Source organism: Balaenoptera physalus, assembly GCF_965194825.1.
Source record: "Balaenoptera physalus genome assembly, chromosome: 12".
NCBI classification, from domain to species: Eukaryota; Metazoa; Chordata; class Mammalia; order Artiodactyla; family Balaenopteridae; genus Balaenoptera; species Balaenoptera physalus.
This window is the reverse complement of record NC_138897.1, coordinates 17863234-17880361: the sequence shown is the minus strand read 5'-3', so window position 1 is coordinate 17880361 and position 17128 is coordinate 17863234. Positions and strand designations below refer to the sequence as shown.

General features: G+C 42.2%; 1 protein-coding gene across 1 annotated transcript in view; it reads left to right on the top strand.

Annotated features, from left to right (window-relative positions):
- Nucleotides 1-16163, top strand: part of ST8SIA3 (ST8 alpha-N-acetyl-neuraminide alpha-2,8-sialyltransferase 3) — a 41714-nt gene extending 25551 nt beyond the window's left edge. Inside the window, exons 2-4 of the mRNA XM_082417758.1 lie at nucleotides 1289-1408; nucleotides 3822-4379; nucleotides 6907-16163. Coding sequence (XP_082273884.1) covers nucleotides 1289-1408; nucleotides 3822-4379; nucleotides 6907-7189 — 961 coding nt within the window. The 3' untranslated portion in view covers nucleotides 7190-16163. The remainder of the gene's footprint in view (nucleotides 1-1288; nucleotides 1409-3821; nucleotides 4380-6906) is intronic.
- The last annotated feature ends 965 nt before the right edge of the window (nucleotides 16164-17128 follow it).

Sequence of the window (17128 nt, the reverse complement as noted above, 5' to 3'; positions counted from 1 at the left end):
TCCTCACTCTGATTCTTACACCACCACCCCTCCCGTGCTTTTTTTTTTTAACCCAAAGCCCCTAAAAGCCGTTGTCCTAATCAATGTGATTGCATTCTCGAATTCTTCTTCGGCATCCCTTCCCCCATTTCAAAAATGGGGGGAGGGTTTAAGGAGAATGATGGTGGAGGGAGAGGCCTTGTGTATTTGGGAAGGGGCATGGAGAGATGGACATGCGTTAGGTGAGTGCCTACCCCGCGCCCTTGTCCGCAGACTCCACGGCCGGGCTCCGGGCGGTCCGGGGCGATTTAATGGCGCAGGCGCCGGACTCCTCTTGCGCTCTCCTCCTTTCCTCTCCCCAACCCTTCACCCCATCAAATGATGCGCGGGTCTGTTCTCCTGAAGCCCCTGGGGTATTCGACCTCCATCCTTCCCGCCCTCCCCCGCACACCGCGCCATCGCCCCCCACCCCCACCCGCCTTTCCGGGATTTCTGCAATTCCCCCGCCCTCTGCGGGAAGCGAGCCTCCTAAGGGCCGCCTACCCTCGCCCCAGCTCCAAGTCACCAACGGGCGCAAGGCTGGACTGAGAAGGCTCCGGGCGAAGCTTGGCGCAGCTCGTCGAGAGCCTCTGCCCCAGTGTGCCCCCCTAGGAGCTCCCCCAGCAGAGCCTCTGAGGGGCGGGTAGCAAATACAGAGTGCACCCTGTGGTCCAAGCCAGGCCAGAACGCGAAACCTAGAGAAGCCCCACCTGGGCAGAGGAGTGGAGTTGGCCAGCCGCCTCCAGGGGGGTCCCCAGTCAGGGGACAGGGAGTGAAATCAGACCTAGGCGCGGGAAGGAAGAGGTTAAGGACGGAGCCACCCCCAGCCTTCCCCTGGGTCTCCGGTTCATCTGCCCTTTCTACAAAAATCAATCCGGCCGGACCGCGGGGGCGGCGCGGGTAGGGCGAGCCGTGGTGCGGCCGCTGTCCGCGGTGCTGACTCCCTGGTCCTCTCCGCGCATCAGTTTCCAGCAGAGCGCCGGGCTCCCGCCCCTGCTCTCTGTAAGACGGCCATTTTATGGTCTTTCCCGCACCCGCAGGGATGGACAATGGAGACGGATTTCCCTCGTTTTCTTCCTTCCTCCCGGGTGTGTGTGGGGAGCAGAAGCTGGACCAGATGAGAAGGGGCTCTGGGGCGGGACGTAGCCAGTACGTGTTCCAGCCGCGCCCCATCCCCGCCCCGCTCCCAACCGGCTGGACTTTAATGGCTACCTTGGCTTCCCCTAGCTGAGGCCAGCACGTTTGTCTGTGTACTCATACTCCTCTCCAGGTCACAGTTTGCGCTGAAGCTTCTAGATCCGTCCTTTGTGCCCTTTCCGCATTCTCTGACTCATGAACTCCAAGCCAGACCTAAGTGGACATTTAATCGGACAGCGTTTTTACATCAAAGGTAGGATAGGGGGAAAAGATCCAAAAGGTGTTCTGAATTCTGGAGCTCAAAAACAAAACAAAACGAAATAATACAAAACAACAAACATCTACCCCCTCCCCAACCCGAGGTGTATTTGCATTGTCTTCTTGGCCTGACTGAACAAAGGCTGATTAGTAATCTTTTTTAATTTAAACATGTAGTGCCCTCTCATAAAAAGAAAACATCAAAAACACCAATTTGAATGGAAGGGAAAAAAGATATTTCCAGTATCCTCCCTAACTTGAGCTTAATTGAGCACCATGATGTATAGTTAACATTATGGCTAATACTGCCAAAGCCATTTATTTAAAAAAAAAAAAAAAAAAAAAGTTAAGTACAAAAATACCAACCAATGCATTTTCATTCCCCGACTAGAAAAAAAATTTTTTAAATAAAGTAAAAAAGTATTGTCCCACTGAAACACAGAAGACACTACACTTCATCCCTAACAAATTACTAGTGAAAATCTCGGCCCAAATATATGCAGGTATTTTATGGTTTTGGTTTTTTACCTGTTTCTTCTCATTAAACTTTTATAGCTTTTAACGTATTGCGAAAGCTACCCAACATTGTTCTTAATTGTCTTGTAGCAGCTTCATTTATACATGAAGGAGTTTTTGTGTTATGTGTGTGGGTTTTTGTTTTGTTTTGTTTTGTTCTGGAGGTGGGGAAGAAGGATGAGATTTATACAAACGTATTTATTCTCCTCAGTGATATCTGGTCAACTCTTAGGAATCACAGATAAGTCATTTCTCCTTCCTCTTTGGTGGGATTATTATGCTGCTAAATGGAATGTGAGCCATCTAGTGTATTCATTAGGGGTATGAATACTTATTTTACGAATACTTATTTTACCACTCTATTTAGGGTGTTGTGTTTTGGTCATAGAATTTCTAGTTATTGCACTCTTTTATTTTAATCTAATGATGGAATTAAAACAAATTCAGTAGCTATCCATGGTGTCATGAAAATGTTTACATGAAAGGTTGACACACGGTCACATGATTATGATTAAAATTTTTTAAACATTAATTAGAAGTTAGTCCATGACAATAATTGATTAATTCTAAAACTCTGCAGTTTTTTTTTAACTTTTGTGGTTTTAATCCAATATTAATTTTATAGACAGCCCAGAAAATTTTCATGGGTCGAATACAGTATACCTTTTCCCCAAACATGTTTCTGACTCAATAAAAATATTCTTCCCACACTAGGCCATGTGACCCAAATAACCAGTTAGAACAATATTGCCTTCTCAAAACATCCCTCCTTTTAATCCATTTAGGTAAGCTTTAATTAACTTTCCCAGTATCACTTTAAACTTACTTTACCTTTGTAACAGTCTGTAATGAACACTGTTAGTAACTTTGGAAGTTCTGGCTTAAAGCTTTCAGTTTATGTTTCTCTGTATTTTGTCAAATGAAGTAATTTTTAAAAAATAAGATTCTAGGTAAAATGATGATATGCAAAGCATTTAGTTTCATTCCTGCTATTTTTTTTAGGCAAAAGACACAGGAGGTTCAATGTGGTTTCTTAGAACTGAAGAACCTACTAGCAGAGTAACATATGACCGGTCTCTCTTAAATATTTTAAATAGCAGAGACTAAGAGGATAGGCTTAATTACACTAAATGCTCAACATGAAAGCAACCAGAAATTAGTGCTAAGTATCACCCTTGCCTTGTTTATCCTCTGAATTCTTAGAATATACACACATTTTCAGGATTTACAATAGCTTCCTTTTCTAAGAATTAGGTTTCTCTAACTTAAACGGGTTTCTATATAATCAAGTAGAAAAATGTTCCTTTTTCATTATTTAAAGGACGTTAATGAGATTATCATCTCATTTCTATTAAATATTCAACTACACCCACTGCTATTACCATTTTCATATTTTTATAATAGATAGTATCATACTGACTCATATCTGTTTGGCTCTTATTTGGACACCAGTGATGTTTGATATTCCTTGAACGCTGCAGTCCAATAGCAAACAAGTAGTCCCTAGTTACAAACTCTTAGTCACCAATGTTTGTGCATTAATGTGAGCTCTTTGGGGCCTGTGTAAATTGTCTCCCTGTATTTTCTGACACAGTTTGGCCTATGCCTCCCCCTTGATCAAATACACTTTTCAGGTAGAGCAGAAAACCAAAGAATTGGCAGCTAAAAACCATAAATTACAACATTTACAAGCTTCAAAGGACTATACCCAGAATTTGAGAGACTAGCACATGTTTGTAAATTCTGAAGCAGTTCTTCCGTCAATTATGAATGTATAATCTTTCTTGGGTTCAGTGCCTACGGTTCTTGTCTAAATGAAATGGCGTAAGACATAAGATGGAAAATCAATTCTTTTGAATGGGATATATTTAATGAATTTCTTTTTATTTTAGGCAAGAAATTCTTCAGCATGTCGATGTAATAAAAAATTTTTCTTTGACCAAGAATAGTGTTCGGATTGGACAACTGATGCACTATGATTATTCCAGCCATAAATATGTTTTCTCTATTAGCAATAACTTCCGATCGCTGCTTCCAGATGTGTCACCCATTGTGAATAAGCATTATAATATTTGTGCTGTGGTTGGAAATAGTGGGATCCTGACAGGGAGCCGGTGTGGACAACAAATAGATAAGTCAGATTTTGTTTTCCGTTGCAATTTTGCCCCTACGGAGGCTTTCCAAAGAGATGTTGGAAGGAAAACCAACCTTACCACCTTCAACCCCAGCATCCTGGAAAAATATTACAACAATCTTTTGACCATTCAGGACCGTAACAACTTTTTTCTCAGTTTAAAAAAGCTCGATGGGGCCATTCTTTGGATCCCTGCATTCTTTTTCCACACTTCAGCAACTGTTACCAGGACACTAGTTGACTTTTTTGTTGAACACAGAGGTCAGTTAAAGGTCCAACTGGCTTGGCCTGGAAATATAATGCAACATGTCAACAGGTGTGTATATTTTATTGCCTTTAACTCATACCCTACCAGATGGCAAATCAATATTGTAATCTCTTGGGGGTGGTAGCGAACTGATTAGTTAGTTGTTGCGGTTAGCTTAGTACCTTAGAATGAACGCTTATGTTTTGTAATGAATGAATGGATCATTCTAGGTAAGAAGTTCAGTCTCCTACCCCAGCTGGTAACCAAGTGTCAAATGGAGGGACTGATGTTTCATCGGCTTCTCCTCTCCATTCCCTGTCCCCTTCCTTGGTGGTAAGCCTAACAAGCAGTCATGGAAATCACCACAAATCAATAATTTTCTTTTAATGGATAGCTGTGTCCCAATAATGCCAATGACTAAAGTGGACAAATCAATTGCTTTTTTTAAAGATGCAATTGACTTTAAATGTTCCTTTTTATTTGATATTTGGGTGTTTTTTTAGATGTCCAAGATTAGAAAACCACCTAGACAAATCAAAATTGTATAAGCTGCTTTTATAATTCGAGATTTGAGTGCCAAAACATGTGAAAAGTATTTTATCAGCTCATCGTTATCCTTTGTAATTTGAAAGACAGATTAACCAGGATGCAATATTTTCGTCTAGTCCGATGAGTCTTAACTCTGGCTGTACCTTAGAATCACTTGGAGAGATTTAAAAAATACTCTTGCCTGCGCTCTAATTCAAGAGATTCTAATGTAATTTGTCTGGTGGGGGAGGAGAGAGGCTCAGGCACTTGGTATGTCTTAATAACTCCCCAGCTGATTCTAATAAGCAGCCAGAATTGGGAGCAGGCATCTGTAAAATGCAGGGCATTTTATAAAGCAAGATTAATTGCAGAATTTTTTTCTTTAAATAATCTGAGGAAATTGCCTCAACTCTAATTTCCCCTATGAGAATAGCCCCAGTGTCCTAACGTACTGTCCAGATGTTACTGCAAGTTAGAGTGGGTTCTAGGAGGTCTGGTAAACAAGGATTGTAAAATTTTTATCCCATGGTAGATGGGTACATAGTAGTGTACCTGTAGTCCTCTAAAGTCTTCCAAATTTAAGATCTGTGTAGTTGACCTCTCATATAAGGAGGAATTATCGTGTAATCAACTGGTATGTATCTAACAGGTAGGGTGATGCCAGAATTTACAGTCCACACTGGAACCTTTTCTTTGAAAGAAAAAGGGCACTATTAAGAATTACAACAAAGACAATAGGCAAAAACTGGGACTGTTCCAGTTTCCCAGGATGTATGGTTACCTTCTTAAGAGGTAATATAACCCAACTCCTAAGTTTAAAGATGCATTAACTGAGGTACAAAGAACGAGTTATTTACCCAACGTCACTGCCCAAAATGGGCAGAACCAGAATTAGAAGCCAGGCCTCCTGCCAACCTGCCCTGTGGTCTTTTGACCTCATCGTTTTGCTCCCCTCTTGCTCTATTTAAGTACAGCTGTACCAAAAGAAACATCAGAAGCCATTCTAACTCCTTAGGTAAGAATATTAAAACAAAGACTGAACTTCTGAATTTCACCTGGAAGGGAAATGTCCACGTGTAGCCTTCAGGTAGTGAAGCAGGAACTGCATGTGACAGAACCTTCAGGAAGCAGCCTGTGTGGCCCACCTGGCCCCCAGCCTTTCAGCAGGTCGGGCTTGAACATGCTAGTTCAGGGAAAACTTGGAGGAAGTACAGTCCATGGAAACCTGATTCATGAACAGTTTGATTCTGCCTACACAGCCAGTCACAAAGGCACACGTGTGTGCGTGCACGCACACACACACACACACACACACTCCACAGCAGTCTCAGATATTTGGCAGTTTAGGTAGGAAGGCTTCAAATTACTATCTAAATATGGAAGGAACAACCATAATTTAGCCTTTTTTAAAATTCAGAAAGTGTGTAAATACTTTTCTTAGGTTCTGGCACGCCAAAGAAGGGCTTGGGAGCATTTGGTTAAGACAAAGGAACAGGGAATGTGATTTTTTTACAAGCGGGTAGAAAAAAAATAAGGCCCTACAATCTTTCCAAACCCAAGAAGACAGATTTCATCTCTAAGTTTGGATAAGGAAGTAACAGAGGAGGCCCCCTTTGATTAAGCAACCTCCTCCCCAGCACAAGGGCCCTTTATGTGTGAGAAGCACAGTCATTCTCACTGGCGGGCTTTTATGGCATCACCACTGAGTCAGAGACACCACTCTTTAGGACAACCCAGAGCAGGGATGGCTTCAAACATGTGTGACTTCTATAGTAACACACGAGCCCACGCTTAGAAAGGCCGACGCTTGGTTTAATACTCTGCTGTTGCCCTCTTGAAATTCTCAATAATTTTTGAAGTAAGGGCCCACATTTTCATTTTGCACGGGGTCTCACAAATTATGTAGCCGGTCCTGCCCTGAGGTGTTTTGTGGTCTAAAAGACAGATTCAAAGCAAGTACTGGTTAAGTTACCTGGATAAATTCACTTCCCAAACCAGTCACAGTGACCCAGCTGACCAAAACCTTCAACACTGGCCTCTGAATCCACCTGTACTTATTGTTCCACAGGTACTGGAAAAACAAACATTTGTCACCCAAACGGCTGAGCACAGGTATTCTTATGTACACCCTTGCGTCAGCAATATGTGAAGAGATCCACTTGTATGGATTTTGGCCTTTTGGATTTGACCCCAACACAAGGGAAGATCTTCCATACCATTACTATGACAAAAAAGGAACCAAATTTACTACCAAGTGGCAGGAGTCCCACCAGCTGCCTGCTGAGTTTCAGCTGCTGTACCGAATGCACGGGGAAGGGCTCACCAAGCTGACTCTGTCACGCTGTGCCTAAGAACTGCGAACAGAAAGTGCCAAATGGCTGACTTAAAAGTGCCCCAACTCACACTGAATAGTCGACAGAATAGAACCCTAGAGAATTTCTTATAAGGATTGTCTGCCACTTAAAAGGAAAGATGTCTTCTCTCCCCCTTTTGCGCTGCTCTTTTAAGGGTCTTAGCAGGACAGATGCTTGGAAGCCACCTGACTTAAACTTGATTGATAAAGGGAATGTTGCACCTGGAACTATGCTGCTAACGAAATGGTCTGAAGTATTTTCATGTTTGTATTTTAATAATAAACTGCCTCCCATTTTTTATGAGGATTAGGGCTGTAGTTTCTGCAGCTTTGCTCAGATACAGTCCTCGTAATCAGAGGCCTCTGGCCAATTTGAGCAGGATTTCAGTTTTGCCTGGGTGGGATCAGACTCTTTAAAATGATAACATAAAAGACTGGCTTGCGTATATTGTCTCTCTCTCTCTCTCTCTCTCTCCCCACACCCCCCCAACCACTCCCCTGACCCACCCCCTCACCGTGGAGTTTAATATTTTTGCTAGGAATCCTATTGAAATAGCTTTGCTTGTATGTCTTGCATCTGTAATTGATATGTTCAAGGCTCTGGGTAACTTTGATATTTCATGACAAACTGAGCAAATCATGATGGGGATCCCCTTATGATTACTTTTATAAGAAATGCCTCTTATGAAGTTCTCACTAGTCCGTGAAGTCATTCTACAGCAGCGTGGTTCCTCTCTGGCGAGACGTGTATAATACAGTGCCTCTTTCACTACCACGAAAAAAGCCTAGGTCGTGGGCGGCATCTCATCTCTTGGCGTGAGGGCTGTTATGGCAGATCATTTTGTTGCCACGTCTGCAGGGCATTGCAGCCTGGGTTTAGTGCCTCCCACAGTCCCAACCCGAGCATTGGGCTGGGAATTCTCTCAGAATATAGAGGCAAGGAGTCAGCTTAAAAACCTGGAACTTATAGGAAAAAGGAAGAAGAGGAAGGAGAATACTTAGAAGTTGTTATGGATCCCGTATCCCCTAAAGTGTTGTAACTATGATTAGGGCCTCTGAGAACCAGCAGGGTTAAAGCAGAGAAGATGCTCTGAGGCTGGCCAGGTCCCCATGTGAATAGCACTGAGGCGAGGTCATCTTGAGTATCACTGTGTCCGTCAGCACTGCTCCAGAACTTCAAGACAATCGTAGACACCAGATATTCCCTCTTGCCACGGAAATTGGATCTATACACCTACAAATTAAGCATTTTGAAAGGAAAAGCCACTGTGTAGTGGCAAGATTGGTACTAAATTAACCCTTGGAATTGGAGATGTATAGGCCTACTGCAGAGGAATTCACTAGCCGTTCTCTTTTCCATCATTTCAGCCTTAGGAGTAGAAATCACATCACTCCTGTCCCTGGCTTTTCACTGAGCAGCACTTTGTTCCTCCAGTTCAGCCCAAAGCCTGGCCAAGTTGATGTTAAATTTTAATAAGAGTTTCTTTCTTCTTTCCAAATGCCAGTCAAGCACATTTATAATACATTTAGGTGGGGTAGCTTGTTCTTTTCCAGAAATCTTCATCTAGATTGCTTGTCATGTTACAAATACTGTTTCAAATAATTACTATAGTTCAGTAATCAGCTCACTGCCCCTCCTTGAGAAGGTATCATCACGCCTAAAATCAAGCCAAATTCAGTAAGGAAAGACTCAGTCCTTATGCTCATGTTCTGCCTGGTCCTAAAGGGGGGCTGTTTTATTCTAATTTTTTTCCAGAAAGCTAATCAGAGCAGGTTACGTAGATCCAGTACTAACCAGTGAAAGAAAAATCATACAGGTTCAGACGTGTTACCAGTTGTGACACGTCTCACAATGTTGTGTGAATGGCAATCATCCAAACAGACAGGAGAAAATAGGAATAGATGTTTTGAAATGGGAAACACTAAAACAGCTTGATACTTGAAATAATTAGAAGGGGAGATATTAAAAACATTTTAAAATTCAATGGTATAATTTGATGGGCACCGAAACCACATGCTTATCCCCTATCACTTTAAAGAGGAAAGTACTACAGTTCTCATGCTGTTCTCTGTGAGGGTCACTGAGAGACGGATAACTGACAGGAGTGTTTAGTTGGCTCTTCCTAAGCACTTAGTTCATTTGGTCACAGCTAAGTGATATTAATGCCAATATTATATGAGCCAGCTTCTGACTCTGGAGTTTTAATCCCAATGTGCCCATTAGATTTCACTAAATATAAATATGTAGACACTTTGAACCAGGAAGGTTAAAAGAACAAAAGACCACAATCCCTAAAACCAGTTAATTGTTCTATTAGTGGACCATTTAAATTAGATCTCATCAGAATGGCAAGTTTGGGGATTTTTTTTTTTTAAGTTTAGGGAGATTTTGTAAATCTTACTTCACTCTTGGCTCCATTTTAACCTAGAGTGAGAGGACTTTGCCATCTCCCAACATCATTTCATCCATCACTTTCAAAAAACTCACAATGTTGAAGAAACAGACCTGTCTCCCGGAACTAGAAGAACTTACAGATCAGGCTCAACCCCTGTTTCCAGGTAGGACTTCCTGGAGCTGATCCAAAAAGACCATACTTCCCTTTTCTTTAAAAAACTCTGAAGAAAATCCCAAGTCCTCCTATAGTGGTTAACCACAATTCTCATAATTATAAATTCTTTATATGCAGCCTATATCCTCCTTTTGCAAAAAAAATTAGATTCAATATGTGAGTAAAGCATTTATCCCAGTTTTCGGCATGTAGTCTGCACTCAATAATATATGGCAGCTTTTACTGTTATTTTTATTGTTAGTTATGCCCTTGACCTACAGTTCCAGCATAGAGAAAAACAGCCTCTAGCTGATCATACAAAAACTCTTCTTGTTTTTAAAGACCGTTTCAAAGATTAAACCTATAGAACCACTGTCGTGACCAAAAGGGTTGGTGGGTCCCGTGAGTCCAGATTAGAAAGGCAGTGGTGTAAGTAGCCAGAGCTCCCAGGGCTGTGTGGTCAAGAGCAGGGAATTGGGCAGACGGGCCTTTTGGGTCCTCCCTCCTGATTCAGCTACAGGTACAAACCCCTGGCATTTGCATTGCCCTTGCTCTATTGGTTCTAGGTTAAGTGCATCCTTTTGTCAGAATCTTTCCTCTTTTCAGATACTCACGGCAGAGCCCACCCCCAGCTATTGGAATAAATATCACCATAAAGCCCCCAAGTCTGTCTACACATGACACCAATACAAATGACCAATTCACTTGCAGAGGGAAAAAAACCCACAAACGTTTAGCCACCTGTTTAATGCTAGTCCCTCAGTTTTCATCAGTTGTTCTGAGTGTCACGTGCAGACATGCAGATCCAGGCGAGACAGAGTTAAATTGTGGTATTATGAACCCCTCCCAAACCCAGAAAACATTCCCCGTATTTGACGATTAAACGTCTATGCTTCCTCCGCCTTTGCTCCTGGGTCTTCACTGTCCTTGATCATTGTACAAGTGCCATGCGTTTAGTAGTGTGTATGCCTAGCAGTGCCGACTGTGACCGCTGTGCTGTCTGTGTGTAACTTTGATGTCAGGCACTGACCATGGGGCTACCAGCCAGGATGTGCAAAAGAAGAGGCTCCCCCAGCCTCCTTGTGCCCAGGCCTCCAGTTATCCATGAATGTGAGTGCCAGGAGTAACCTAACTTGGTGGGGAACCTGAGGAATGGAAGAGCATTTCTTCTGACTTAGGGCAAATTACTAATTATTAGACACTCACAGACAGTAAAGAGGTGTTGACTTGAGGGCAAAGGTAGCAGGGACAGAATTCTAGAGCCCTAGGACTCTGGAAATGGAAGAGCCTTTGAGTGGCTCTAGTCCTAATTCTTGACTTTCCAAATGAGACATGGAGAAACAGAAAGGCTAAGTGATTTTCCCAAGATTGCACAGGAAATCAGTGGAGAGATTCTGACTCCTCATCTAGTACTTCTTGGCTTATCAGCATCAAATAAAAATGGGCTCAAAGGGAAAGTGATTATGGTCTTGGGTTCACAAGGCACAGAAAATAAGTTATAAAAGCTGTAAAAGAGGAAAAAAGATTCTCCCCCCACCAAAAAAAAAATTATTTCTCAATGCAAAATGGAAAAGGAGATGCTTGCCTAGGTATACAACAGTCCACTGGTAATAACCTACATTCTCCCCTAAAATGAGAGGAAACCTACTTGGTAAATCATGATTCTGATAAATCTGGTAAATCACAATTCAGTTACTGACAGTTCCCAGTTGACAGATGGACTCTTATCTAATAATCTATTCGTCTTAATAAAATCGTGTTTTAGTAATATGTATAGGTAATTTAAAAGTTGAATACTGAAGATGGTTATGTACTTCTCCATATGTATAATTTTCAGTTGAGGCCTCTTGAGGTAAAAATACATTTTGTCAATGCCTCCCGTATTATAAGTAATTTCAACAGCAGACTCCACATTATTGCATTTAGTTCAATATGCTAAGAAGATGTGCAAATAATAATGAATAATTAGAGCTGGGTCTTCATGTGCAAAATGAGAGACTTAGCAATTTTCTGTACAATTCTGGATCCTTAAGTCCTTTTCCCCTCAGTTGTTTGAATGTGCCAGGCAAAAGCTTCTGTTTAGCCTCTACTTCTCCCTGAATGTGTAGAACTATGCTTTTGCTTACAAAGTTGGGGTTATGTGTATGTGGCTGAAAAGCCCAGATGGAGGATCATAGGTGCTGGGGACTTAGAGCCCCTGGGCCACCTGATGGACCTGTCTGGGCTCTGTGGCCCAAGTAATCAAGGCCACAGGTGAGTTGATACCAAGGACCAAAATGACTAAATATGCCTCTCTCACACTTTGATTGCCTTGCCACATAGATATAACATTTGAAGTGGGAAACATTTTAGAATGTCATTATTGTATTATGCAGTATTTCTTAAAATTTCTTTTTATTCTGATGACTTATTATTGAAGATATACGTGTTTGAACAGATGTTTTTATCCTCAGTGAAGCTCACTCTCTTGTTGTTAATTACAATGGAATCACAGTGAAGAGCCCGTCATGGAATAACTGACTCCAGTTTAAGATTACAGCGGGGTTATGGGGTAAGGACGTGGATTATGCCACCGATCCACCGGCAAGCAAAGCTGAATGACAGGAGAAGCTAATACAATCCCTGCTCCCCACCCCAGACCTTTGACTCAGAATGTCCCGGAATAAGCCCAGCTTACACAGATTCCCGGGTGATTCTGTTGTGGCCACAATTTGAGAAACAAAAATATAGAGCAAAGTCATATATACCATGTTGACCAAAGTAGCTGAATGCTTATCACTCCTCATGCAGTTAATATCAGATCTGTTCCCTGGAGTTATCATGGCAATATAGACACAGTCTTAGTGACTCAACCATTCAACTATTTTGGCTAAACTGACCAGTCACTAATTTGTAAGTGAACAGTTACTGGTTAATTTAGTCAGAATGGATGCAAGCCTGAAGACAGTCAGAGCGGGGAACATAGCTTTAACATACTTTACCTCAAGGCCAGCTCTTTATATTTCACTCTTTGTATTTCAAACTAAGAGACAGATCTCAGGTCACTCATATTTATAAATAGATAGACTGAGAAACAGGGAAGTTAAACGATTCATTCAGATTCTACTTAGATGTCATTCCCAGAGCCTAAAATATTCCTCAAGTGGTCTGATTTCTCAACCCCCAGGTAATGCCCCAAATGCACACATCTTCGGGTTAAAATGAAACCAATCAAAAAAGAAAAAAAGAAGCTAAAGTTCTAAGACCAAGTGAGTATAAGAGAGGTGGCCAGTTGGCACTGGCTGCCTTGTGCCAGCCTCTGTTGAATGAGGTGCCTCCATCCTAATGAAGCTGTGGCCAGGCTCCTTACTATGGCTGTGCACATGCAAAGCCTTTAATCATCAGAGATACTAAAGATCTCCTTTGAGTTCCCTGCTGTGGGGTTAAGAGACAGCTTTAGCTCTTTGGTGTGCTGCTAAATGTTTAACAACTGGCTATGAAGAATGATGAAGCCCTGATCTGTAGGACTTGCCAGTTTCCATGGTGTAAATACTCTCATCATAGCCGATTTCAAACTACTAACTTGATGTCAACCAGCTGAAAATGTCACAATATGTTCTCAAGAGCCACTCTGAGCTGGCTCCAGCACAGCACTGCCTGAACAATTTCTGAGTCAGTGATACCAAATAGGAGGACTAGCAGTGGCTTGGAGGGACTCCCAAGGGCCCCCCCCTCCGCACAGAGAGGCGTTTCCACCTTGATCAATTCTGATTCTTAGTATATTATTGGTCCTTGAGGCTAAGGACCCTAAGGTGTTCAAAATATTCCCTAGCCATGTGACTCTTAGGAAGCACTCAACAAACTCCTCAGAACCTTAGGAAATTACTAGCCATGGCTTGTCTGATTTCTAAAGTTGACCTTTCAGGTAAACATTCTTTAACTGCCAGTTGAAACCACGTTTGGCTGATCTTTTCTTACATCCTATAGTCCATCGCCTGTTTCCCCAGTTCTCTAATTTTCTCTGTCCTCTCCTCAACCTTCTGGCACAAGATTGACAGGCATCCAGAAATTAGTGCCTGCAAAGGAGCAGGGGAAAAAACAAGACATCCAATACGCTTACCTGGACCCATTACACCTGGAGAGGCTCCGTAGTTCAAATGTCTCTACCTCACCAGGGGGACACTCAGCTAAGCATCATGCCCATACCTGGGGCTTGAGTGTGCACTCGGCTGGGCTTTATCTGCACTCAGAAAATTCCTAGTGGGCTAAAAACACCACTAAATAAGAATACTACTGGGAAAACTGTAAAGGAAGGCACCCTATGATGCCCTGCCCTTAGCTAAGCTAGTGTAAAGCTGGACCCTGAAAAAACTCTACCAGAAAACATTTGGCCACTGCAGTCCCCGGGCATTGAGCACGACTCTCCTTCTTCCTCACCACTAGTTATAAGTGAAAGCCCTATTTCCTGAATATCTAGAAATCAGATACCCTAGTGAGCCACAGAACAAGCTTTGTTTGCAAATTAAAGGTGTTCTGATGTAAGTCATTCTTAGGTGGGTTTAATTAAATCCTTTGGAAGGTAATGCTGGGGAAAAAAAATGTACTTAATTCCTTACATACAATAAGTGGCCATAGGTTTTTATTCTGCGTGTAGTAAATCAAAAACAGATCATAAAGGACCAAATCCGCTTTCCTTGCTGTAGCAGAATATCCCATAGGTTCTGTAAAACCTTTCTAGACTGTGAATGTTTGAAGCTCAACTTGGACATTTTCTATATTATGTTCCAAAGGCCAGGGTATGCCTCTGTTTTCTATTCTTCTTAACAGTTACCAAAATGAGCTTGTTTCTCTATACTTAACACACTACATTTTATTTTAAATGAGTCAGGTACATGTTAAAATGTTTTCTTCTGTATTCAGAACAATTTGCATGGAGCCTGGGCACAAAGTAGGCCTTCATCCTCTGGCTCTTTTCTGGACACCAAAGAGGTTAAGTCCGTAGTTACAAAAAGAAGGGATTTGACAGCAGCCCCCATTTTATTATGAATAAATTGACAGCAAAGCCAGCATTGAGGAACCAGCCACCTCCATAACATCTTTAGCTAGGGAGGGTGGGGAGAAAATCTGGTAGATAATGGGACAGAGGTTTGGTCAATGTGTGTAAGTGAAATAAAGTCATTTAATTATTTTCAAAAAGGAAGGGGAGATTTCCCTCTGAAATCTAGAATCCAGACCATTTTGCAAGACTTAGTATAATTGGTATCTGTGAGAGAAATACTCTTTCACCCCGCTTCAAGATCCAGATCTAAGCCCTTACTAGGCAGAAAGCAGCCTTACAGCCAAGAGCCCTGGCAGGGGTTTATTGATGGGTTGAGATCCAAACATGGAACATCAGCAGTTAGCACAGAAATTCACCCAGGACACAGAACAAAAATACCGAAGCATCCCAATGCTGCTTCATTTACTCACATAGGACAGTCACCTAAGTCCATAGCAGAACTTCACTGATCTAGACATTCACTCAGGTCTAGATTCTAGGTGAACATCTTCAACATGGACATGAGACAACTGAGGTTCAGAAAGTAGGAAGCTTATCTGCCCAGCTAGTTAACTGGAATTAGAGTCTGGGTCTCCCCACCACTGATTCTACTACACCACACCATACTGCCTCCGTTCTTTAGAAGGGAAGTTGACAATCCATCATGAAAGCATAAATCAGAAAACAAGGCAAAAGAATGTTTATGGTATCTTCTCTCATTTAACTACTTGGTTTCACCATTTCATTTTAGCATCATTTTAAGGAATGTTATATCAGTGTAGGATGAGTAACAAAGATCTTTATGGTGTAATGATGGAACCAAAAGGTCAAAAGGTAGGAGAACAGTGAATGTAAGTTATTAAAGAAATGGGGAGGCAGCATGTGTCAGGGAAAATAAGTGCTTCTTGTGCTGTCATAACCATGGAGCCCTCCCCCCACGCACCTAGTGCATTTGTTCCGGAAATGCTATTTTATGCTGAGAGACTGGCATTGAAGACTTCACTCCTTCCCAGCTAAATCAGAAGACCTCTTGCTCTTTGGAAGAAGCTTCAACCCTTAGGACCCAGACTCACGTCTCTTGTGAGAGGCAGCCTCAGCTGCTCTTAGAAACAAGCTGCCAGACTGACAGGGCCATGGAGACCTAAAGGAAGCCAGCATGCTGGACTGAGGAACATGTAAATAACCTCCTGCCTTCGTGGTGAACAAGGACAATCATCTTTTTCTTTTGTAAAGGTAATCGCGTGTATATTGTGACTGTAGTTTATGGAGAAAATGCAGTGATTTGCTTCAACAGCTCCCCAAATGTACCTGTTAAGCGTGAATGTGCCTGCCTCATTGCCTCGTGTGCCAAACACAGTACTGAATGCGTTGTTTTTAAATAAACTGTTTTATCGTGCACTGGAAAACACTGCTCGGTGTCTCTGCCCCGTTCGGAAGACCCCACCACAGCCACACGCACACACACACACAAACACACTACATCCAACGAAGACATTAAATGCATCCTCCTTTCTTCATTCCCTGTGTTTTGAGGAATTCTCCTTGGAGATTTGTAGAACTCCAGAAAGGTTGAGCTTGGCTGTCTACAGCCATGAACTAGCCGCAAATACTAATAGCTCCCCGATGCCCAATTTTCCCCTAGGTCCTTTAAATGCAAATCATGCAACAGGCCTTAACATTGTTAAATAATAATACATTACTCTTGAATGTTACAGTCACATACATCATTTTATTTCATCACTAATCAGGTGAGAGAGGGATGCTTAAGGACGCGGTTCATGCTGCACTGCTAGTGGCAGAGTTAAAATGAGAAACTGACTCAGTCCAGGGCTCTTTTCCTTGCATCTTCACACCGTTCCAGTCACTCTTTAGACCAGCTGCCCTGAATGCCCCCATCAGCCTCCATCCCCTTACCCTGTGTTATTTTTTTCAAAGTATTTTCTTTCCTCACTTGAAATGATAGCATTTATTTATTCATAGTTTTTCTGTGTCTCCCACTATATTATAAACTCTACTTTCTCCAAAACAGATAAATTTGCCTGCTTTAATCAGCCTATGCCCCCAATGCCCATAACAGTGCTAGGAACTTAGTAGGCTATCAATTGATATTTGTTGGCTGGCTGGATGGATGGATGGATGGATGGATGGATGGATACACCATAGAGTCTGAATATCACTTCCACTCATGTTTATCTCCCTTCCCGTCTTTGTGCCTCCACCACAGACACCAAAAGTGCTCACTCTGCTCTGACTCTGCTGCCTCAGATAGCACCATGAATAAGTATCTGTTGACTGAACGAATGAACAGTCCCAGAATTGTTTTTCTCAATATCTATGCTCCAACATTAAGAATGTCCCAGCATATTAATGC